Source organism: Scyliorhinus canicula, chromosome 8 (assembly GCF_902713615.1).
Source record: "Scyliorhinus canicula chromosome 8, sScyCan1.1, whole genome shotgun sequence".
Classification (NCBI taxonomy): domain Eukaryota; kingdom Metazoa; phylum Chordata; class Chondrichthyes; order Carcharhiniformes; family Scyliorhinidae; genus Scyliorhinus; species Scyliorhinus canicula.
The window spans coordinates 161,087,334-161,112,390 of record NC_052153.1 but is presented as its reverse complement, the minus strand read 5'-3'; the positions used below and the strand labels follow the sequence as shown (position 1 = coordinate 161,112,390).

General features: G+C 48.0%; 1 protein-coding gene across 1 annotated transcript in view; it reads right to left on the bottom strand.

Moving 5' to 3' along the window:
* The window catches only part of thbs4a (thrombospondin 4a), a 123,734-nt gene that overhangs the window by 40,737 nt on the left and 57,940 nt on the right, over nt 1-25,057 (bottom strand). Inside the window, exons 9-14 of the mRNA XM_038805576.1 lie at nt 24,151-24,228; nt 22,183-22,335; nt 19,685-19,789; nt 12,324-12,431; nt 6,170-6,329; nt 3,537-3,655 (exon numbers count right to left, since the gene is read on the bottom strand). Of these exons, the coding sequence (XP_038661504.1) occupies nt 3,537-3,655; nt 6,170-6,329; nt 12,324-12,431; nt 19,685-19,789; nt 22,183-22,335; nt 24,151-24,228 (723 nt within the window). The remainder of the gene's footprint in view (nt 1-3,536; nt 3,656-6,169; nt 6,330-12,323; nt 12,432-19,684; nt 19,790-22,182; nt 22,336-24,150; nt 24,229-25,057) is intronic.

Genomic DNA, 25,057 nt, shown 5'->3' with positions numbered 1-25,057 from the left:
AGCCCATCCAAGGGCAATGCCCATTGTAGCCCCTACACGGGGTGGTTCCTGCCAGGGTACTGCATTTTTAGCCCTTTTTGCCCAATTTCTGGATGTACTTTTGCTCAAAGTCACACCTGACCGATTGTATTAGGTGCCCACATAAGGAAAACGCCCAGAAGGACAGGGCAAAGAAAACTGAAGAAATTCATCGACGGAATCGGAGGCTTCTCGGAGGTCTTTGTTGGAGAAAATGGTGGAGGCTGCTGCTGCGACTCCGTCCACTCCACTAATGGTCGAATTCGAGGCACACCCAGGCATCTTGGTGGCTGAATTCGAGAAGCAATGGTAAATTGTGTCTGGAGATCTTCGCAAGTCGATAGAACAGGCCCTGGCTCCCATTCGGTCAGCATTGGAGAAACCAACGAGATGGTGAGAGCGCATGGCACTGTGATGAAGGGAGTGGAGGCAGCCCTCTTGAGGCAAAGCGAACAGAAGCTGAGATGTTGCATGAATGGATGATCCATCTTGGTTTCCTTCGGAGGTCCCCAGCATCACAGATGTCAATCTTCAGCCAATATTATTCACTCCACGTGATATCAAGAAACTGCTGAAACCACTGAATACTGCAAAGGCTATGGGCCCTGACAACATCCCGCCAATAGTACTGAGAACTTGTGCTCCAGAACTTGCCGCATCCCCAGCCAAGCTGTTCCAGCACAGCTACAACACTGGCATCTACCCAGCAATGTGGGAAATTGCCCAGGTGTGTCTTGTACACAAGAAACAGGACAAATCCAGCCCAGCCAATTGCCGTCCTATCAGTCTACTCTCATCAGCAAAGTGATAGAAGGAGTTATCAACAATGCTATCAAGCGACACTTACTCAGGAATAACCTGCTCACGGATGCTCAGTTTGGGTTCCACCAGGGTCACTCAGATCCTGACCTCATTATAGCCTCAAACACGGATAAAAGAGGTGAATGCCAGAGGTGAGGTAAGTGTGACTGCACTTGACATCGAGGCAGTATTTGACCGAGTATGGCATCAAGGAGCCCTGGTTAAACCCAAGTCAATGGGAATCAGGGGGGAAACTCTCCACTGGTTGGAGTCATATCTGGCAAAAAGTGAGATGGTTGTGGTGGTTGGAGGACAATCATCTTAGCTCAAGGACACCATTGCAGGAGTTTCTCAGGGTGGTCTCCTAGGCCCAAACATCTTCCGCTGCTTGATCAACAACCTTCTTTCCACCATAAAGCAGTCGTGGGGATGTTTGCGGATACTGCACCACCTTCACCATTCACAACCCCTCAGATAATGAAGCAGTCCCAGTCTAAATGCAGCAAGACTTGGACAATATCCAGGCTTGGGCTGACAAGTGGCAAGTCATGTTTGCACCACACAAGTGCCAGGTAATGACCATCTCCTACAAGAGAGGATCTAACCACCGCCCTTTGACATTCAATGGCATTACCATCGCTGAATCCCCCACAATCAATATCCTTTGGATTACCATTGATCAGAATCTGAACTGGACTAGCCATATTAATATTGTATCCACCAGGGCACGTCAAAGGCTAGGAATCATACAGCAAGTAACTCACCTCCTGACCCCCCAAAGCCTGTTCACCATCTACAAGGCACAAGTCAGGAGTGTAATGGAATACTCTCCACTTGCCTGGATGAGTGCAACTCCAACAACACTCAAGAAGCTCAATACCATCCAGGACAAAGCAACCCGCTTGATTGTTCCTCTTTCCACAAACATTCAAACCCTCCACCACCGACGAACAGTGGCATCCTTGTGTACCATCTACAAGAGGCACTGCAGTAACTTACCAAGGTTCCTTAGACAGCACCTTTCAAATCCACAACCACTACCATCTAGAAGGACAAGAGCAGCAGATACCTGGGAACCCCGCTACCTGGAGTTCCCCTTCCAAGTCACTCACCACCCTGAATTGGAAATATATCGCTGTTCCTTCACTGTTGCTGTGGCAACATCCTTCTTCCATCGGGCAGGAGATACAAAAGTCTGGGAACACGCACGAACAGACTGAAAAACAGCTTCTTCCCCGCTCTTACCAGACTTCTAATCGACCCTCTTAAGGACTGACCTCATTAACACTACACCCCTGTAAGCTTAACCCAATGCCTGTGTTATGTAGTTACATTGTGTACCTTGTGTCGCCCCATTATGTATTTTCTTTTATTTCTTTTTCTTGTCATGTACTTAATGACCTGTTGAGCTGCTCGCAGAAAAATACTTTTCATTGAACCTTGGTCGCGTGACAATAAACAAAAATCCAAATCCTGGAACTTCCCGAACAGCACAGTGGGTGTACCTACACCTCAAGGACTGCAGCGGTTCAAGAGGGCGACTCACCACCACCTTCTGAACAGCAACTAGGGATGGGCAATAAATGCTGACCTAACCGGCGATGCCCACATCCCATAAATGAATTTTTAAAAATATGGCTGGTGTGAGTAAAGCACTGAGCACTGGAGAATCATTCCAGGAGGCAGCATGTCAGAATCGTGTTGTTGCCAGAGTGAATGGAAGGGATGGCTGTTTCAACATCCCCTACCCAACAGCCCTCTTTACTGGAATCTCAACTCATCAATGTCATGACTCAGTCATATCGACGAGGAGATATCACTGTCAGGATAAATTAAGTAATACAATTATAAGAGGCCCAAGATGGCTGAAGGCACAGCCACCCCAATGGGGTGAAGGAACTGAGCAGTCGCAAAGGGCTGTACTCCTGAAGAAGGTTCCAGAGTCCAGAAGGGATGAAGCGATTTGGAGATCAAAATTGAGAATTTCCAACTTGAAAAACTGAGGGACTGCTTTCCAATGTAGGCCAGCAGGGCACTGGGGTCATAGGTGAGTGAGACCTGATGTGGAATACAATACGGTCACGGGAGAGCTTTGGATGAGCCAAAGTTTACAATTGGGGGGGGGGGGGTGTTTGTTGGGAAGGGGTGGTCAGTAGCCTATTGGAATAATTGAGACTAAATGGGATGGTGACATTTTAAAGGGGCAAATTAGAGGGAGTTTTCTTTGCCTCAAGCTGAATTTTTTTTTTTTTTTTTATAAATTTAGATTACCCAATTATTTTTTCCAATTAAGGGGCAATTTAGCATGGCCAATCCACCTACTCTGCACATTTTTGGGTTGTGGGGGCGAAACCCACGCAGACACGGGGAGAATGTGCAAACTCCACACGGACAGTGACCCAGAGCCGGGATCGAACCTGGGACCTCAGCGCCGTGAGGCAGCTGTGCTAACCACTAGGCCACCGTGCTGCCCTGCCTCAAGCTGAATTGATAGAAACTGGAATTTGTAATAGCAAACATTGTATTCCTCTGTGTTCACATTCTTCACTTTTCATGAGCACAATTTGTTCTGAAAAATGCATTTGCAATTTAATTAATGAAGTGTGCAAAATAAAAATAAAAGACTGTTTGCAGCACTTCTACTCTGAACACTGCTACACGACACAATCTGCTGAAGGTGTCAATTTAGTGTTTTAAAAAATGTTAGTGGCTCAGACCTGGTTCGGGTTGATGACATCTGGGCAGCTATCACAAGCATCACCGACACCATCATTATCTCTGTCCTTCTGGTCGACGTTGGGGACTCGTTGACAGTTGTCCAAGAAATTTTTGATCCCTGCAGGAAGATGCAGAAAGTGGCCGTCAACTAAACCTGTTATCTGAACGACTAATTGTGTGGTTGGAGAACTAAAGTTTGGTTCAGTTATTTGTTCCATATTTTGGAAGATGACTGGTTAAAATGGAAAACAAAATGAGGAGACTGTCAATGAAACTGGAATAAGTGCCGAAAAACATTAATATTGACAGGTAACAAGCAATAGATATAGGAACATCAGTGATCTGTATACATACTCAATAGGGAAAGCTAGTGAAATAGCTAATGAGGTAGGAGCTCTATTAAAGTCAATCACCAACCAGACAAATAAACAAATAGTGTTAAACTTTACAATCAAAACTCCTAACAGTACAAGTCAGAAGAAGTGATGCTCAAAGGTGGCTAGTGTTCTGGTGAGACCACAGTGGAAAATCTTTGGTGTGTTGCTTCAAAGCAGAGGTATGGATTTCACATGGGCAGACAGTATGGTTGGCTGCTATCTGTGTGACCCATGGGCTGTCTGCCCTCAGGAAATCTACATAGTCTGCACAAAGGACAGATTTGAAGCAACACTGTGCAAAAACCCCTTCCCCCTCAGCTTATCTATTGAGCTGAATTTTATGTTCACCCAACAGTAGGTTTGCTGGGGTGGGGTGGGGGAGGGGGGGGGGGGTGTCAGAGAGAGAGAGAAAATGGTGGTGGCCGGCGAAACCTTATACCGGTCGGTTTTACAACGGCGTGAACAGGCCGACCACACGACTAATTCTACCGCGGATCACGCCTCTCCAGCTGCTGATCCCGGCACGAACTGGGCGCCGCAGGGTCCACGCATGCGCAGTGGCACCGGCGCTATCGCGCGCATGCGTGGTACCTTCCATCAACGTGCCAGCCCCGACGCAACATGCCGCAGAGCTACAGGGGCCGGCGCAGAAGAAACGAGGCCCCCAGCCAGAGAGGCCGGCCCGCTGATCGGTGGGCTCAATCGCAGGCCAGGCCACATCGGAGCCCCCCTCGGGTTCGGACCGCCCCACAACAGGCCGCCCCCTGACCCTTCCACGCCGAGTTCCCGCCGGCTGAGAGCAGGTGTGGACGGCGCCGGCGGGACTCAGCGTTTTCACAACGGTCGGTCGGCCCATGAATCGGTGGGCCGGCCGCGTAGAGTGGCCCGCAACCGGTGCCGTGCTAACCACGCCGGCGCCGCTCTGCGGAGAATCGCGTGCCGGCGTCGGGGCGGCGTGGCGCGATTCGCCCGGCCCCGGGCTGAGAGAATCCCGTCCAAGGTGCTGTTCAGAGAAAAGCCATGAGATTGATTCCCAATATCAGAGTGAGGAGGATGAAATGAAACCCCATAAGCTTTTCAGTCTTGTGAAGGAGATGATAGAGAGGTGATCTTATTGAGGTATATTAAACGGCAATTTTACAGAACAGATCAATGCGGAAATTTACTTCAAACTAAATTGCAAGAGTTGTATAAGAGGATGCAAGTTCAAATCAGTGAAAGATAAATTTAGGATTGAGATAAGGAAATTCTTCTTCACATAAATGGGCTTCCAGGGAGAACCAGTGATGTGGGCAGTAGAGGGGAAATTGGTAATTTTAACTCCATGCATCCATCAGGACTGCCCAGTGGAATACTGGTCAGTGCACAGTATCGAGTTAAAATACAATCAAGGACCCATTACACCAATAGGATGCTTATTGGATTTTAATTTGAACCTGGGTAGAGATGTGGCCGTGGCTCTTCCACTAGGTGGAAGCAAGTCAGAAGCTGTTGTGAGGATGAGGTTGATGCTCCAAGGTAAGGTGAAATTGTTCCTTTGTATGACCAGGAGGCTCCTCTGCCCCAAATCCCCCTCCCTTCCCTCAACAAGACCATTCTGAAAAGCCTGCCGCACGACCTTCCGACGAGCATTTTAGTGTGGCCAATTGACCTACCCTGCAGATCGTTTTGGGTTGTGGGGGTGAGACCCACGCAGACACGGGGAGAATGTGCAAAATCCACACCGGACAGTGACCTGGGACTGGAATCTAACCCGGTCCTTGGCGCCGAGAAGCAGCAGTGCTCACCACTGCGCCACCATGTCGCCCAGCTTGCAAGCATGTTATCCTTGGCCACAGCACCCTAGCCTCCAGCTGCCCAGAACATCTGCTGCTGGCAGCCACAGCCAGCTGTTGCTTTCTACCTTTTTCTGTGAAACAGCTGACTGTCCACAAGCAGCTGGGGCCCGAGAGTTAAAATACCTTGGGCTTAAAATCTGAGCAAGTGAGTGATTAGAAATGTTTGCTTCACTGGATGATTGTGCTGGGATGAAATGATTTCCTCCTCCTAATTCATTATTGACACTTTAATTAAATAGTTGTTCTCTGATGACAAGGAAACCTAGCGAACCATGTTTTAGGTTGGTAAAGAATTTGACAATTCACGTTTAGCATAAGGAGCTAGGCAATGTCAGGAGAATGGGTGAACAGGCAAACATTCAAACAAGCTGTATAGCTGGGACGCGTTAGCGGTTTCTGCTTGAGATAAATACTCACCATCTCCGTCCATATCATCATCACAGGCATCACCTTTCCCATCACTATCTGTGTCACTCTGGTCATTGTTAATTGATATTCGGCAGTTGTCACAAGCATCTCCATAGTTATCTTCATCTGTATTCAACTGTCTGATGTTATGAACCAGCACACAGTTATCCTGAAAAGAGAAAGCCTATGCTGTAGTACAATCACAAAATGTTATGGACAGAAATGTTACAGCTCTCTTAGCCTTCCCCACAACCTGTGGCTTTACTTGGATTGGCCTTAGAAATATAGAAACAGAGGAACGAGGTGCAGGAGTAGGCCATTCGGCCCATCGAGCCTGCAATATGATCAAGGCTGATCATGCAAATTCAGCATCCAACTCCCGCTTTCTCTCCATACCCCTTGTTCCCTTTAGCTGCAAGGACCACGCCCAGCTCCCTCTTGAATATATCCATTGATCTGGCCCCAATAGCTTTCTGTGGTAGAGAATTCCACAAGTTCACAACTCTCTGAGAGAAGAGGTTCTTCCGTCAGAGAGCTTAGCCCTTATTCTTAGGCTGTGACCCCTAGTTCTGGATGTCCCCAACATCAGGAACATTCTTCCCGCATCGAGCCTGTCCAGTCCCACCAGGATTTTATATGTTTGTGCAGCCTTCAGTTCATTTCTCGTCTTCAAATATTTGTAAATACAGATGCAAGGAAACTCAACCAGCCATGGACAATTGGACAATGCAAACGGCCTGGTTGGAATCAGTTTGCAACGGCAAGCAAGATAGAACTTTCTCAAAGCTGGCTGTATGTCAAGATTTTCTTTGCTCACTCCATGAATTTCAAAAAGTAAAATATCTTGGGAGTATGTAGAGGGGAGAGAAATTGGATAGGATGAAAAAAAATAAAGAGAGATAAAAGGTTGGCAGTGTTAAAAGTAGGACTGTTACCCAGGTTGGAGGGGCATTGCAAGTTGCTGAGGGAAGTGTGGGTAGAACAAGCAAAGGCATTGGTCACAATATTCCAATGCTTCCTGGAAGTGGGAGTGGTGGCAGAGATCTGATGGGTACGTTGCAAATACTGTAACCCTATTTTTACTATATTTATATATTTTCATTATATCTCTCCATTGGTCAACACTCTAGGGGCAGCCACAGGAAAACATATAAGGATAAGCTCAAGGCTGCCCGAAAGCACAGAGGCATTAACACCACTGGCTGTGAGGAGACGGCTGCGGACCGTTCGGTATGGCTCCACCCCTGGTCCATCCAGGCGTGAGCCACTTTGAGGCTCTGCGATTTGACAGTGAGGCAGAACGGTGGCAGCAGAAGGAGAGGGAAACCAGACCCCGCTGTGGAAGAACTTGTGGGTCCAGAATTGGGCTCCTCAATCATCATTAGACTCATCAAGCCTGACGGACGTCATCCTCGATTTTGAGGGACCGCCGCTGCCGACTCCTACTTTTAATAAAGGGATTCCATAGGAACTAAATGTCAGTGGCAGCATGGATTTCAAATCAGCCAATTAGAGATGGAAAGTAGAGGGTAGTGGTGAATGGCTGTTTTTGATAGAAGGGAAGCTTACAGGAAGTATACTGGATGGGGTTAGCATTAGAACTACAGCTCTCATTAATATGTCCCGGGTTTAGGTATCCAAGGCATAATTCTAAAGGTTGCAAATGGAGTAAACAATGAGGGGAGTTATTGACAGACTTCAGGAAAACATTGACGAATTGGGGAAATGGGAAGACACATATCAGGTGAAATTGAATGCACAGAAATATGAGTTAATGGTTTTTGGAAGGAAGATTGTGAAAAGGTAGTAGAAAATAAAGGGTTCCAATTTAAAGGGAGTGCAGAAATAGTGGCCTACGAGGAGTGGTAGACAAATCTTTGACTGGGAGGCAGGAAAGATAAATGCTGTTAAAAAAATATACAAAGTCTCTGGCTTTACAAATTGCAGCATGTGGTCAATTTTCACTCCAAAAATGGGTAATTTGGAGCTGGGGCAGATATTAAAATTTGAAATAGATTCCAACAGGACACCAACCTGCCTCAAGCCATCCTAAATTCAGCTTCATGGAAGTAGGACAACCTGCTTTTAATAATAATCTTTATTGTCACAAGTAGGCTTACATTTACACTGCAATGTGTTACTGTGAAAAGCCCCTAGTCGCCATGTTCGCCGCCTGTTCGGGTACACAGAGGGAGAATTCAGAATGTCCAAATGATCTAACCTGCACGTCTTTCGGGGCTTGTGGGAGGAAACCGGAGCACCCGGAGGAAACCCATGCAGACACAGGGAGAACATGCAGACTCCGCATAGACAGTGACCCAAGCCGGGAATCTCTAAGAACCTGGGACCCTGGCGCTGTGCGAACCACTGTGCTACAGTGCTGCCCATTTTGTCCTGGCCACTGGGTTTCCCAGGTCTCAGGGTACCGGCATCTCGAGGACAGCTACTGGGAGAAGATAAGTTCCTTTACATCACTGAGGGTGGGCCAGAAGTATGCCCTGACATTCGAGTTTCCAGCCTGTTCCTGTGCCACCTGCACAACCTACTACTTAAAAATTTGAGCCATTGAGTACTAAAGCAAGGATATTATGCCAAACGTTTATTCAGGTGGAGTATTGTGACCAACTCTGGGTACAAAACATTACAAAGGATGCCAAAGCCTTGGAGAGACAGCAGGGGAGATTATTATAATGATACCAGGCATGAGGATCTTCAGTTATGGTAAGAGACCAAAGAAACACGGACCTTCATGCTTAGAACAAAGAGGAGTGAGGGGAGATTGTATTGATGGACCAAAAGGCTTTCTTCTATGTTGCATGATTCGCTGATTAGTGTTGCACATTATTTTTTTAAAACCTTAAATAATTGCATACTTTAGTTACCTTTCCAAAATTCCATCAATTACCATGTCTAACTGTGAGTCAGTCATGGATAGGAATGGCTATTAACGCTCATGTTTTAACAGATGGTTGGTTTAAGATTTCATGTGGCTATGTTTATGTGGGTAGGTTTAGGGTGTACTACTTTCACAATTAAATCTGCATATATGTCTGGGAATAGTCTGGTCTAGAGAGTGAGATTTCAATTTATATTCTTTAATTTATTGCCAGCGATGTGGAAATGTTGAATGACTGAAAATAAACATTTTGTCAGCACAATAGCAAAAGAGGAACGAAGAGTTCAGTCTGAAAACATGAGCTACAAGTCAGTTTTCCAGAAAAGAAACAAAAATCTCTCACCCTCCTATTTCCACTGGCGATTATTGCAAAATCATCAATACATTCCTTATGGAGTATATTTGCGAAAAAGTATACAAATAAGGCTGTTGAATTGTGTTCAGAATATCTTCCAAGTGTTCTCAACATGACTCCTCAGTCCACACACTTGCCCCTCACTATCCCTGCAATCTTTTCCAACCCTACAGCCCTTCAAGAACCCTTGTGCTCCTCCAACTCTGGACTATTGTGTGACCCCAATTTTAATTTTTCCGCCATTGGTGGTTGTGCTTTCAGCTGCCTCAGCCTTAAGATCTGAAATAATAGGGCAGCACGGTGGCACAGTGGTTAGCATTGCTGCCTACGGCGCTGAGGACCCGGGTTCGAATCCCGGCCCTGGGTCACTGTCCGTGTGGAGTTTGCACATTCTCCCCGTGTCTGCGTGGGTTTCACCCCCACAACCCAAAGATGTGCAGGGTGGGTAGATTGGCCACACTAAATTGCCCCTTAATTGGAAAAAATAATTGGGTACTCTAAATTTATTTATTAAAAAAAAAGATCTGAAATAACTTTCCCAAACCTCTCTGCCTGTCTCTCTCCCTGCTCTTAAAAACCTGCTTCTTTGAGCTCTCTTTTGGCTACCCATCCCTATGTCTCCTATGAGGCTCAGCGTTGTTTGCTAACCCTCTCGTGAAACGCTTTTGGATGTTTTGCTGTTAAATGCAAGTTGCAATTTTTGAATTAGGAGCAAGTGGGAATAGCGGAACAACCCCCCCCCCCCCCCCCCCCCCCCCCCCCCCGACACACACTCAACAGATCCTGATTTCTGCAAGAAATCTAGAGTAAAGTTAAGCTACTGACGTTTCTGCGACCACATGTTGGTAAATAGGATACTGCATGAAAATAGGCAATGGGTAAAGGCAGAGTGTAACAGGCTTCCTGTCAAGATCCGTCTGCACATAATTTATGATCTAATTTAATTTATTTAAAGAAAAAACCTGGTTTAGATAAGATGGCCAATAAAATGAAAAGCGTTAATCATTGAATTGATGTACCAAATAATAGACAAGAATGGACGTTAATCACTGATTACTCTTTATAACGGTCCTCTTTAACTCCACCGTGCAGCTACTGGACAAATTCTATCAAGTTCAACCTACGGTCATATATCTGATCTGAGCTGCTCGTAAACTTCAGGATAGTTTTTCCATTGACATGTCTCACACTGGCTGGCTAGCTATGTTGTGCTACCCACTAGCACATCCAGTAACGGCACAGCCTGGGGTTTGTGGAGCGGCTTACAGGTTGATAGCTACTGGCTGAGATTAACTTGACCTAAGGTTGAACCTGATGAGATTTGTTCCAGTAGTTCTCATTGCATACTGTGAATACCCGCCAGATTCATTCTGTTCAGGCAGCGCAATCACACAAGTGCATTGGGTTTTCTGAAATTCTCCAATTCACACCCATTCTTTTATATCAGGCAATGCCATAAATAAAGGTTTACGGTCCTCTGTTGTTTCTATGCAGTTGCATATAATCCCCGCCCATTCACGGGAGCATTCATACATTCAAATAGAGCTCCACAGGCTTCTGACAGAGAAGATTGTGGCACAAATGGGTCACGTTTACTCAAAAATGAAGACGTGAACCTTCCTAATTATCTCAGAAACATCAGAGTGCAGTGAAAAAACGAGAGTACATTTCACAAATTTTCACTCTGGGGGTGCGGGGCAAGGTTTCACATCATTAAAGCGCTCAAGAAAACCTGTTCTGAAATTCTACCTCAATATCTGCAAAGATTAGGACTGGTTGTAGGGCCAGAGAAGGTTACAGATATACGGAGGCAATGAAGAGATTCAGATATAAAGATGAGAATTTTAAATCTGAGCTATTAGGGAATCAAAAGCCCAATTAGGTCAACAAATATTCTTCAATTCTCTGCCCACAGCACCAGAACCTGCATCAGGGACAAAGCAAGGAGGCAGGTCCCTAATCTACCCCAGCCTGAACATGGATCAAACTCCATGTTGTTGGCACCAGTCTGATCCACACCAGCCATCCTGCCAACTGGCATCCCCCCACCCAAGAGTCCGATATGCATGTTGTAGCCTGGAGCGATGGATAGTGGTGGTGGAGGCTCCAATTACCTCCCATCACAACGCTGACCAGGAATCTCTCCTGCTCTTATTGCCTGCAATTGGCATACAGAACATTGGAAGGATTTACAATTTGATACTCAAGTTTGGCTATTGGGTCTTGGAGTGGGACATGAACCCAGAGCTTCCAGCGGCACCATTGCGCCACAAAACCTCAGCTTGATAGTGGTGCAAAAGACTTGTACTTGGACTGAAGTCTCCAGCAATACTTATAGCGTTGCTGGACAGGACACAGAGGTAAGAAGCAGGAAGTAATTTATTAGGAAAGGTTAAAGAGCAGTTCAGATATACAAAAAGGGTTGATTTATTGACTTAAACCCCTTTTTGTTTAAAATATTCTACTGCTGTATTTCATCGAATCTCTGCAGTGTAGATGGAGGCCATTTGGCCCATCGAGTCTGCACTGATCCCCTGCACCCTACCCAGGCCCACTCCCCCTCTCTATCTACGGAACCTCACCTAACCTGTACATTCCTGGACACGAAGGGGCAGTTTTATCATGGCCAGTCCACCTAACCTACACATCTTTAGACTGTGGGAAGAAATCGGTTTACCCAGAGGAAGCCCACGCTGACACGGGGAGGAAATGCAAACTCGCCACAGGCAGTCACCCAAGGCCGCAATTGAACTGGGATCCCTGGCACTATGAGGCAGCAGTGCTAACTACTGTACCACCCTGCCGCCCCTAACTTTGAGAGGTCTCTAAAGCTGCACATTGCTATCGGTATTTCCAACTAAACCGTTACAAACCATAGAAAGAGATGTTGATGTTATATTTTAAAGACATGCCTGTCCATTGAAAATGCCATCTCCATCTGCATCGTCATCACAAGCATCACCTGAGCCATCACCATCAGCATCTTCTTGTCCAGAATTGGGAACAAAAATGCAGTTATCCTGAGGAGCAAAAAGATTAAAGAAATTAAATTCAGTGTAAATATCCATTTATAAATCATCTTGTTGGCTTCAGACCATCAGCCTCGAGAATAAAAGGACAAATGGATTGATTGGAGAATAAGGTTAAAATATTTTCCAATCTATCCAAAGTCTCCTGTCCGGTACAGAATCTATATATTACCATTCAAACACAGTGGGCGGGATTCTCCGCCCCGCCGCACCCGTTATCTGATTTCCATCGGGAAATCCGCGGAGGGTCCTGCCGGCGGAGAATCCAGCCCAGTTTGTTTTTTGGACTGACTGCAACTGCTTGGGCTCAAAGGGTAGCAGCGGCCTCTCCACAACTGGTGACACACCGCACTAGGCTGTGGGCTTCACCTTGTTTCCTGCGAGATGCCAAAATCAAGAGCATTATAAAGATTGAAATTATAAAATCTCACTGCCAGCGTGGAACGTCCGTTTGGTGCAAACATTTGTTAGAGAAACGGCAAGAATACCAGAACCCAAATTTTGTAATCAGCATTTGCATCATAGAATCCCTACACTGTAGAAGTAGGTCATTTGGCCCATTGAGTCTACATCGACCCTCTGAAAGAGCACCCAACCTAGGCCCACTCTCCTGCCCTATCCCTGTAACTCCATAACCCCACCTAACCGTTGGACATTAAGGGACAATTTAGAATGGCCAATCCACCTAACCTGTGGGAGAAAACCGGAACATCCGGAGAAAACCCACGCAGACATGGGGAGAACGTGCAAACTCCACACAGTGACCCAAAAATCAGAATTGAACCGAGTCCCTGGTGCTGTGAGGCAGCAGTGCTAACCACTGTGCCACCGTGCCATCCAGCGAGGCTCACAGTTGGCATCAAAGATTCACAGTTTTGGACTTCCGGTTGCGGCTATGACCAGCTAAGTCGCACGTTTGGCGGCTCCTGCTACAAAGGTGTTTTCGGGCCGATTGGAGGGCCCCAACGGCGCTGTAAGGACAAATCCCGGTGGGGGAAGTCTCCCTGAGGAGAACCAGACCAACTTTATGGTCGGTACCCGGAGTGGGGTGGTAAAGAAAGCAACAGCAGCTCCTCAAAAAAAGCGGGGGAAGAAGACCAAAATGGCGGCCGGTGGCGCACCCGAGGAATGGAGGAAATGGGCGGAGGAGCAGCAGGCCGCTCTCCTGCGCTTCTTTACGGAGCTGAAAATGGAGCTCTTGGAGTCAATGAATGCGACGACCACCAGGCTGATGGGAGCCCAGGCGACCCAAGAGGCGTCGATTCGGGAGCTGCAGCAGGAGATGACTGTGAGGGAGGAGGAGGCCACGGTCCTCGTGGGAAAGGTAGAGGTGCACGAGGCACTCCACCTGAAATGGCAGAGCCGTTTTGAGGAGCTGGATACCCGAATGAGGCGGAAGAACCTGAGGATCTTGGGCCTGGCAGAAGGCCTGGAGGGGTCAGACCTCCCGGGATACGTAGCAGAAATGCTGAGCTCCCTGATGGGGGCAGGGGCCGTCCCTTCGCCCCTGGAGCTGGAAGAGGCCTACAGGGTCATGGCTAGGAAGCCAAGAGCAAATGAGCCCCCGAGGGCGGTGCTGGTGCGGTTCCAGCGACTCAGCGATCGTGAGAGAGTGCTGGAGTGGGCCAAGAGGGAAAGGAGCAGCAAGTGGGAGAATTCGACGGTGAGGGTCTACCAGGACTGGAGTGCGGAGGTGGCTAAGCGGCGGGCCCGGTACAACCGGACGAAGGCGGTGCTACATGCAAAACGGATCAGGTTCGGAATGCTGCAGCCAGCGCGCTTGTGGGTCACCTACAGGAACCAACACCACTATTTTGAGTCCCCAGAGGAGGCGTGGGCCTTTGTACAGGAAGAGAAACTGGACTCGAATTAGACCCAGGGGATACTTGGCGGCCGTAGCCGCTCGGGTACTTTCAGCTGAACAAGCGGTTTTTTTTTCGGCTGGGTCGGAACTGGGCAACTCTTATTGGAACGGTTTCCCTTTTTTTTTTTTTCTTCTTTCCTTGTTTGGATCTTGAACTCTTGCTTTGGGTTTTTCTTCTGATGTTTTTTCCCCCCTTTGCCAACTTCCCTTAGTTATTGTTACTGTGGTTATTCATGGTTATTTATGGTTATTTATACTGTTTGGTAGAGGGCGACTGTTAAGTACATTGTTATTTGTTATCTATCTGTTATTTATAATGTTAAGTTGGGGAGGCGGGACGGGGGGGAGAGCAGATCGGGGATATGGGCTCCTAGGGGGGGTTCTTTACAGGCATGGACGGGGACGGGGGTGGAACTGAAGATGGCGGGGTGGGGTGTGGCAGGGCGAAAGCGCGGGCTTTCCTCTGTTTTCCCGCGCGCGGGGCAGAGGAGGGGGGAGGGGAGGAGTGCGGGGCGTGGCTAGCAATGGCGACCTTTCCCGCGTTGGAGCGGGGCCAGGGAGGAGTGGCAAGGGGGGGGAGGCCCCCCCCCCGAGCCGGGGGGAGTCGGAGTGTGGCAGGAGCAGCCGGGTCAGCGTAAACCAGCTGACTTACGGGAGTACGATGGAGGGTACATCGCGGCTAGGAGGGGTCCTAGCCTGGGGGGGGGGGGAGGGGGGTTAGGGAGGGACACCGGGTTGCTGCTGGAAAGACCAGAAACGGGAAGTGGAGGACTGGAGAGGTGGGGGGAGGGGGCCATCGCCATGGGGAGCGGGTCAGAAGGGGAGGGTCGACCCGGGGCGAGCAGGGAACAGGACATGGCTAATCGGCAGGGGAAGGGGGCGGGTCGTCCCGCGACCCGGCTGATCACTTGGAACGTGAGGGGGCTGAATGGGCCGGTCAAGAGATCAAGGGTATTCTCACACCTGAAGGGACTGAAGGGCTGAGCCTCATTCAATTTAAGGTGCTGCATAGAGCTCACATGACGGGGACAAGGATGAGCCGGTTCTTTGGGGGTGAGGACAGGTGTGTCAGATGTCTGGGAAGCCCAGCGAACCATGTGCATATGTTCTGGGCATGCTCGGTGCTGGAAGGGTTCTGGAAGGGGGTGGCAAGGACGGTGTCGAAGGTGGTGGGGTCCAGGGTCAAACCAGGATGGGGGCTTGCGATCTTTGGGGTCGGGGTAGAACCGGGGGTACAGGAGGCTAGGGAGGCCGGAATACTGGCCTTTGCGTCCCTAGTGGCTCGACGAAGGATATTAATTCAATGGAAGGACGCGAGGCCTCCAAGCGTTGAAACTTGGATTAACGATATGGCTAGCTATATTCAGCTAGAAAGGATCAAATTTGCCCTGAGAGGGTCGGTACAGGGATTCTCCAGGCGGTGGCAACCTTTCCTTGACTTTTTGGATCAGAGATAGACGTTCGGGTTCGTGGCAGCAGCAACCCGGGGGGGGGGGGGGGGGGGGGGGGGGGGGGGGGGGGGAGGGAGGGGGGGGGGAGGGGAGGGGGGGGCAGCAAGGGTCGTGGGGGGACATGCACGACTGTAACGCGGGCAAGTCTGCTTGCTGCTCATGTCTGAAACTGTAGGCTGCCTTGTTTGTTAAGTTGTTGCTTGGGGGGGGGGGGGAGGAGGACTGGTGCGCGCGAGAGGGCGGGCGAGGGAGGGATATTTGCCTAGAGGGATTGTGTTGTAAATAATTAAAAAAATTAGTAGGGGTAAATGTTTGTATGGAAAAACTCTTTCAATAAAAATTATTTTAAAAAAAAAAGATTCACAGTTTTAATCCTTGAACATCTCATTCTGTGGATTTAATCAGGGTATGACTCTCCTGCAATGTGTTTCTCAGTGTGTCCTGTCCTAGCACCCTCAATTGCATTTTGGTACACTCAATTTGCTCTGTTAGACTGTTCAATACTGCTATCCTCGATATCATCCTATTCTTGACTGACGTAGTAGAGGATCGCCTAATGAAATATACGCTTGGATGTTTCTGGAGGATACTATTAATTGTACGTGTCAAGCACCTTGTTGCAAAGCAGAGGAACGGAAGACCACTGACCCATGTCATTGGGAAAAGGGGGGTGGGGGGTGCAAGGAAATGGGTTGGTAACAATACAATGGCACCATTCCTCTCTGAATGTCAGGAACTCCTAATTCTTAGGAAGAGTGTCGAGAAGGCCTTCTAATTACTTCACTCAGATCAGAGAAGCTGAAAGGGAGGTTTCCTATTGATCTTCAGGGCTGGAATCCATCTGGCTGCTGCTTTAGCTTAATGGCCAGAAGACTTCACAGCTGGCTGCCAAATGGATGAATTTCTCCACCCATTTCCAACCACAGAATCTTGCTGCAGCTTGTGCCTGGGGTATCTAAGATCCATGTAAATATACAAAGGGGTTCCAATCAGGTCAGGATTGGTGCGTTTAGATGGACTCCACCAAATCTGGTTGGGCTGGTTGAGCACAGGGCTAAATCGCTGGCTTTTAAAGCAGACCAAGCAGGCCAGCAGCACGGTTCAATTCCCGTACCAGCCTCCCCGAACAGGTGCCGGAATGTGGCGACTAGGGGCTTTTCACAGTAACTTCATTGAAGCCTACTTGTGACAATAAGCGATTTTCATTTTCATTTCAAATCGCACAGTTGGGGGAAGGTCAACCCTGCAATGCTCAGTACTTTATTGCCAAATACAACACCAAATGATTTTTGAAGAGAAAGGGAGCTGGTTTTGATGGCAAACTCCTCCTTAAGTTTTAAAAGTCATTTTCCAATTTGCTTGAACACAGAGTGCATCTGATTTGAAAGTGTCTTTGCCCGCCATCTAGCAGTGCTATAAGTTGTTGCAGTTGCAACAAGCAAATGAATTAAAATGATGAAGAGGAACTGAATGTGTAATACCAACTTGCATGTCATGATGTTCCCACTTCGAAAAGACATATGGCCTTGTGTAAACAGGTTAGTGTTCTCTTCATCTCTGCTATTTCACCCCCTCCGCAAGCAGCCATTTGATAGGGTGTATAAACTGATTGCCCCACTGATTGGGCTAGCAGTCCCGGGGAGCGGGCTGTGGTTTCTAATTGGCAAGATCGACGAAATGATGCCGGACGATCCCACTTCCTGCTGGAGCCGGGTTGACTCCGACCTTTGGCCCCAGCGACAGGATTTCCAGATCCTCGGGGAAATTCAGCCCCAGTACAGAGAGAGCAAAATGGGAGTGGGACAGAGAATTAAAATGGCAAGTGACCAGAAGCTCAGGGCATCACTTGTGAACTGAACGGAGGCAAAGAAATCACCCGATATGCCTTTGATGTCCCGACGTAGAGGAAAGTGCGGTGTGAACAGTGAATGCAGTATATTAAAAGCTGAACAAAGTACAAGCCACTGCCGGTTTCACCTGGAAGGAAGGCTTCAGACTCCGCACAGTGGGAAGGGAGAATCATAGAAATCCTACAGTGCCTTTCGGCCCACATCGACCCTTCGAAAGGCAACCCTACCGAGGCCCAATCCCCCATCCTATTTCGGTAACCCCACCCAACCGTTTGGACACTAAGGGGCAATTTAGCATGGCCAATCCACCTAACCTGTACATCTTTGGACTGAGGGAGGAAGCCGGAGCACCCGGAGGAAACCCACGCAGTCACGGGGAGAACGTGCAAACTCCACACAGTCACCTAAGGCCAGAATTGAACCCGGGTCCCTGGCGCTGTGAGGCACCAGTACTAGCCATTGTGCCACCCTTGCTCATTCACCTTGTAGTTGAATTCTTTCCATTTCTGCTACCACAGATGTACTCAGGAAATGATATTGGAAAAATACCAGAGAAATGCAAGAAATGTATGATGGGATTTATGGGAAAGGTTATACAGGTACCGTGGCCTAGGTTTTCATCCTTCAGGAGTGTAGGAGGTGTTGAGAAAATTGCCCGCCCACCTTGGGGGAAAGTACCCGGGGGCGAGTGCAGCTGGAGTCAGATCAGCCGACCTGGGTAGAATATGAATGTAGCCATGGGGGCTGTTAGATGCTGAGGTGGGCTATTTAAAAGACCCACTGTACACTTTCTTGAACTAATGAAGTCCAAAGTGTACAGGGGATGTGTTAAAAAAGCTTTGAAAAAAGTAATGAATTGAGAACTTTCTCCTATGTTTAGAAAAATATTCTGTAGTACAAATTAAGTGTCAATCGCCCAGTCTCAAAAATGGCAAACCACAAACCCATGAAACCACTTAACCTGTGTAAACAAACATCGCGAAATTGGGCAGAGATCAGAGCCTGAGCTGCCAATCAAACAATGTTCCTCATTATGCTTGGATGAGCATCCAGGTAGCTATTATAATACTAGAACACCTTCTCCCCAGAGGAAACATTGCTTGATTGACAACTCAGGCTCTTTGATTTCTGCAATCGATTTCACCATGTTTGTTAAGTGGTTTCACGAGAGTTTCAGTTTGTGGTTTTTGAAACTTCAAAGGGCCCGAGTGATTGGCTCTTTTATTACCTTGTCTTTTTCAAACATAGGAGAAAGTTATGAATGAATGATGTTTTTCCCAGCGCTTTTCTCACATTCCACTTTACACTGGTTCTTAAAAGTGTGCAGTGGATCATCGCACATGGAAGTGCCATAGCTTGGCATGGGGACATGAGGGGACATGTTGGGTGAGTAAAAAGGCAGAGATTGGCACAGGGGGATGAGGAGCCATAAGCGTAGGCAGAAGTACAGAGCCTGGCATAGGGGGTATGAAGGATTATGGGAATGGATGGGATGAAATAACTTGGAATAGGGGCATGAGACGGACCTTTTGAACTTACCTTTTAAAAGGTCCCCTCATGCACAATAAGGCTGACAACGCCTCTAAGGGTTCGTAAAACGCAACTCTTTAAAAACCAGGCCCTACTCCATGAACATTGTGGAGGAGTAGGAGATATCTACCTCCACAATGGAGCCAGTCAAGTCAGTACTGGCAGACGTGGGGACTTCGGACAGGCACCAGTCTGCACCCTTTAAAAGCACTCCTGAAAATCAGCCAACCCAGGAATGGGGTCAGGAATTCCAGGCCAGAGATCCACCTGCCATTTTTAAAAAGCTTCCAACTTAACCCAACCAGTGAAAGTCTCAGGTCTCTTACATGGAATCTGACCCTAAATATAAATCAGAATGATACCCTTCCAAACTCTAAAGTCCCCTCCATCCTGCTGAGTCCTTTCCTTCCTTATTGCCAGGAATCCTTTACACATGCAGTCACACAGACGCTGTGCATATTTGTGTTTGTGTTCTGCTGGGACTGAATCCCGTCCTTTTAGCTTCACTGTGACGCGAGCAGCCAGTGTGAATTTCTGCATTTTACTAACCTTTCTGCAGCTCTTATCTGGGCACCTGAGATCCTGGTCAGGGTACCCATCGATGTCAGTGTCTTTGCCACATACGTAACCATTTCCAGCCCAGCCGATCCCACACTATAGGAAGAAACAAGGTGGGCCGTGAGTATTCTGCCGTGCGCTTGCTGGAGGCTGCACAGAATAATGCATGAAGCAAGCCACTGCAGGTCCAGCGGATACTGAGGCTTGAGCCGCCTACGTGGAATTTCCAGCACTCACATGATTCAGCTGGAGAAGCACACATATTTTAATATGATCGGTAAACAGTTAACTTTTGACCGTAGAACATTGAGAGAAAGAATGTTAAAAATACACAACTGATCGATCAGCACCTGAAAAGGAATGATGAACAAAGGGTAAACTGACAGTGAGCCGAAAGTTTCTGGTTCAGATGCTGTATTTTTGCAACAATCCTTTGTCTGCAGGTTTCCAGCAACTACAGTTTTGCTTTTGTATCACCGTAAATTCCAATTTTGTTACATTTTGGACTAGCAATAGACGACCGGAACAACATTTCCGGAGACGGAAGGAGGAAACAGAAGCAACAAACCTGGAAATCTGCCTACAAATGAACACAGGGAGTGGTGCAGTTACACTTGAATAAGTTATGTATTGTTAAATGATAATTTGTACAACTGACTACAATGTAGAGTGTATGCAACACACTCCCAATGACTAAACTGAAGAAAATGTAATGCACTGTACCCCATATTTTATTTAATTCTTTTATGGGATGTGGGTGCCCCTTTGTTGCCCATCCCTATTTGCCCTTGAACTGAGTGGCTTGCTGGGCCGTTTCAGAGAGCAGTTAAGAGTCAACCACATTGATGTGGGTCTATAAATAAAAGCAAATGACTGCGAATGCTGGAATCTGAAACAAAAACAGGAAATATTGGACAATCTCAGTAGGTCTGACAGCATCTGTGGAGAGAGAAGGGAGCGAACGTTCAAGTCTGGATGGCTCTCTGACTTGATGTGAGTCTGGGTGGCCATACCAGGTAAGGATGACAGGTTTCCTTCCCTAAAGACCATTCGTGCACCAGATGGGTTTTTACGACGAACAATTGACAATAGTTTCATGGGGCGGGATTCTCCGGCCCTCCGCCGGGTCGGAGAATTGGCGGGGGCCAGTTTCAATCCCGCCCCCGCCGTGCCCCGAATTCTCCGCCACAAGAGATTCAGTGGGGGCGGGAATCGTGCCGCGCCGGTCAGCCGGTCCCCCCGGCGATTCTCCGGCCCGCGATGGGCCGAAGTCCCGCCACTGTCAACCCTCTTCCGCCGGCGTGGATCAAACCACCTACCTTACCGGCGGGAGCAGACAGCGCGGGTGGGCTCCGGGGTCCTGGGGAGGGCGCGGGGAGATCTGTTCCCGGGGGTGCCCCCACGGTGGCCTGGCCCGCGATCGGGGCCCACCGATCGGCGGGCGGGCCTGTGTCGTGGGGTACTCTTTTCCTTCCGCCTTCGCCATGGTCTTCACCATGGCGGAGGCAGAAGTGACCCCTTCCCCTGCGCATGCGCGGCGATGACGTCAGCAGCCGCTGGCGCTCCGGCGCCTGCGCGGATTTACGCCGGCCGGCGAAGTCCCTTCGGCCCCGGCTGGCATGGCGCCAAAGGCCGTCCACGCCAGCCAGCAGAGTGCCAAACACTCTGGCGCGGGCCTAGCTCCTCAAGGTGTGAGCCTGGCCCCTAAAGGTGCGGAGACGTCCGCACCTTTGGGGCGGCCCGACACCGGAGTGGTTCACGCCACTCCATCACGTCGGGACCCCCCACCCCGCAGGGTAGGGGAGAATCCCGGCCCAGGTCATCATTCGACTTTTAATTCCAGATTTTTATTTAATTCAAATTCCACCCTCTGCTATGCTGGGATTCAAACCCAGGGCCCCAGAGCATTACCCTGAGTCGCTGAATTGCTAGTCGAGTGACAATACCATCTCCCCCTAACATACCAGATTATTATAGCTGTGGGAAGGTTAATTACAAAACACTTTGTTGAGTCTCTGAAACTGAACTTGTGACAAAATGCCTATTCCGCAATTATCACAGAAGATGCCAGAATTAGATGGTGGAAAATTTCCACTGACCCAAATACTCTTAGTCACAAAGGTTTGCTTGTAATGACCCACTACTGGATACCATCAATTGCTGTACACACTTAAATTAATTCAGAACGTCAGAAAGATTGGGTGAACTCACTCGAGGCCATGCAACATTCACTCATTAAGGCTGCTTCATTCGCACAGCAGGTAGAATCGGCCCTTTTGTTGGTTGTACCCCAGCCAGTTAATCTCCCGTGGCCTTGAAACATCCAACATCGTCTCTAATTTCCCAGTGCACTGAAGCATTCAGTTTCAATTGAAAAAGAAACAGATGGCATTAGAAATGACAGAGTCATGGGGCGCTCTCTGTCACTACATTACCAGCCAACCCTTGGCACTCAATGCCACTCATTCACATAGTGCTGTAACACTCACTGTACACAAAATGATGCCATCCCTCTCCATGAAGCACTGTGCGTTTGTGTGGCAGGGGTTCAGGAGGCTGTTGCTGCAGCTCTTCTGTTGCTTGCAGCCCCTCTGTTGATCTCCAACATATCCAGTCCGACAGGCCCCACAGCGGAACGATCCCTAGGACAATCAGATTTCAAATAAATTAGAAATCTAGTAGGCAAACAGACTGAACACCGCCCACAATGCTGCACATTTTATTTTCCGATGATGACACTGAGCAAAATGACAATTTACTGAAAATCAAACCATTAACATGTCTCCTTTTATATGAATGGATGGGTTGTGTATTCAGAGATCAATCCCCCCCCCCCCCCACCCATTTTGGTTAGCAGATGGCGAAGGAGGCAGAGAGTCAATGCACAGCAAGAAGAGAGTGATTGTTAGGGCAGCACGGTGGCGCAGTGGCTTAGCCCTGTTGCCTCATGGCGCCGAGGTGCCAGGTTCGATCCCGGCTCTGGGTCACGTTCGTGTGGAGTTTGCACATTCTGCCCGTGTTTGTGTGGGTTTCGCCCTCACAACCCAAAGATGTGCAGGGTAGGTGGATTGGACATGCTAAATTTCCCCTAAATTGGAAAAAAAATAATTGGGTACACTAAATTTATTAAAAAAGAGAGAATGATTGTTACATACGGATGAAACAGCATCAAAAGTACAGGAGAGACGTAGAGACACCAAACAGGGTAAAGAGTGTGAGATATGAGAGAGATTAAACGCAACGCAACATAGAGAGAAACAATATTACAGGAGGGAAAGAGTGAGGAACATCGTATGGATGAGACGGGGAGTTGTTGGGGGAGAGGGGAGCAGTGCTACAGCACAGGAGAAACGCAGATTTACAGTAAAGGTGATAGTGAGAGAAACCATGAAGGATAAAGGTTGTGAGAGAATCACCGTACAGGAGGGAGTTAGGGTTAGGGTGAGATCCAATGCAACAGATAGAGAGACTAACAAAATAGAGGGGAGAGATGATGCAATATCTTACAGGAGGGCCGGAGAGATAGAAACATAGGAACATAGAAAATAGGAGCAGGAGGAGACAATTTAGTACTCCGAGCCTGCTCCGCCATTCATTATGATCATGGCTGATCATCCAACTCAATAGCCTAATCCAGCTCTCCCATATCCTTTGATCCCCTTTTCCCAAAGTGCCATAACTAACTGGATACAGCATAGTACAGAAATAATGCCATATTTCAGTGGTGCTGTCAGACATTGCTCCTGGATCCAGATCCGGAAGATCCCAATCTCACAAAGCAAAAGCCTGGAGGATTCAAATCCCTCCTGAAAACAAAAACCCCAAAGATTGCGATCTCTCCCTGTATCTCAAGTATCTCAAATACTTGTGCCTGTGCTCCAAACCCCAAAGATCTTGATCACTCTTTGCTGCTTTTCTGCCTGCTCTATCCCCATAACCCCATTAATTATGACCAATCCACCTAACCTGTGCATCTTTGGATACTAAGAAGCAATTTAGCATGGTCAATCCACCTAACCTATGCATCTTTGGATACAAAGAAGCAGTTTAGCATGGACAATCCACCTAACCTATCGCTTCTTGGCCTTTTGGCTAAGATCAAGTGTAGTGTCAATCCACCTAACCTGCATCTCTTTTGACTGGAAACCAGAGCAGCCAGAGGAAACCCACACAGGCATGGGGAGAATGTGCAAACTCCACACACACAGTCACCCCAGGCTGGAATTGAACCCGGGTCTCTGGCGCTGTGAGGCAGCAGTGCTAACCATTATGCCATTGTGCGACCCAAATCAATTGACACCATCGCTGCCTACCTGCTACTGACCCTCCTAATCCGGGAGTCTCAATTCTGTTAAGCAGCCTTTTATATGGTAGTTTATCAAATGTTTTCTCAGACTTCAATAATCTTTTAGCAGTCTTTTGAGTGAACGTGGAAGTGGTGTTGTTAGGATGCTTACCATGGCATTAATGCACTGGGAATTTTCCGCACAGCCTCCATTCCTTCCATCACTGCATTCATCTACATCAATGCAGACCTGTTGAGGATACATTTCATTATGGTTAATGATACTTCACAGTCCTCCATGACCTTTATTTCCTTGACTTCTGGCATTCTTGAGTTTAAATCAGTAAACCGTCACCTATTTACACTAAGCCGTAGCTGTTCCTGCTGCCCCTTCTGCTGCTGTGCTTGTAGACAAGTGGGAAAGTCCTTCTGCAAATTCACTCATTTAATTCTGTTATTAACGATTTGGGGTTTGATTTGCTAATCTATTTAAAATAACTTCCAAATGGCTGCTTGAAAATACCACCAATAAGAATTCAACACAAAGGCCTTTCTTTCATTGTATTAATGTTCACAAAAAATAGATGTGAGTAAACAGGTCAAGTCCGGTCCTTGCCAGCAACAAACTTTGCAAACGTTTGTGTTGCTACTCTGAGACTTTACGCCATTGTAAACTCTGCTCACAGATATTCATTTTGAAAAAATTTTCACATGGTCTGCTTCAATGCAATTTAGTAAGTTCATAGTGTAATTAGAAATGGATGACCAAAGAGGGGATGAGGCAGTTCCTGGGTGAGTTGAAGTTTCCAAAGGTGGAGGAAGGGTTGGTGGTGGGGTTAGGTGCCCCGATCGGGATTGAAGAAGTAGCAAAGAGGCTGAGGCCATGCAATCGGGTAAGGCCCCGGGACCGGACGGCTACCCAGTGGAATTTTACAAAAAGTTCTCAGAGATGCTGGGCCCGCTGCTGGTGAGGACATTTAATGAGGCAAGGAAGCTGGGTGTTCTTCCCCCAACAATGTCACAGGCCTCGATCTCACTGATCCTGAAGCGGGAGAAGGACCCTGAGCTACGCGGGTCAT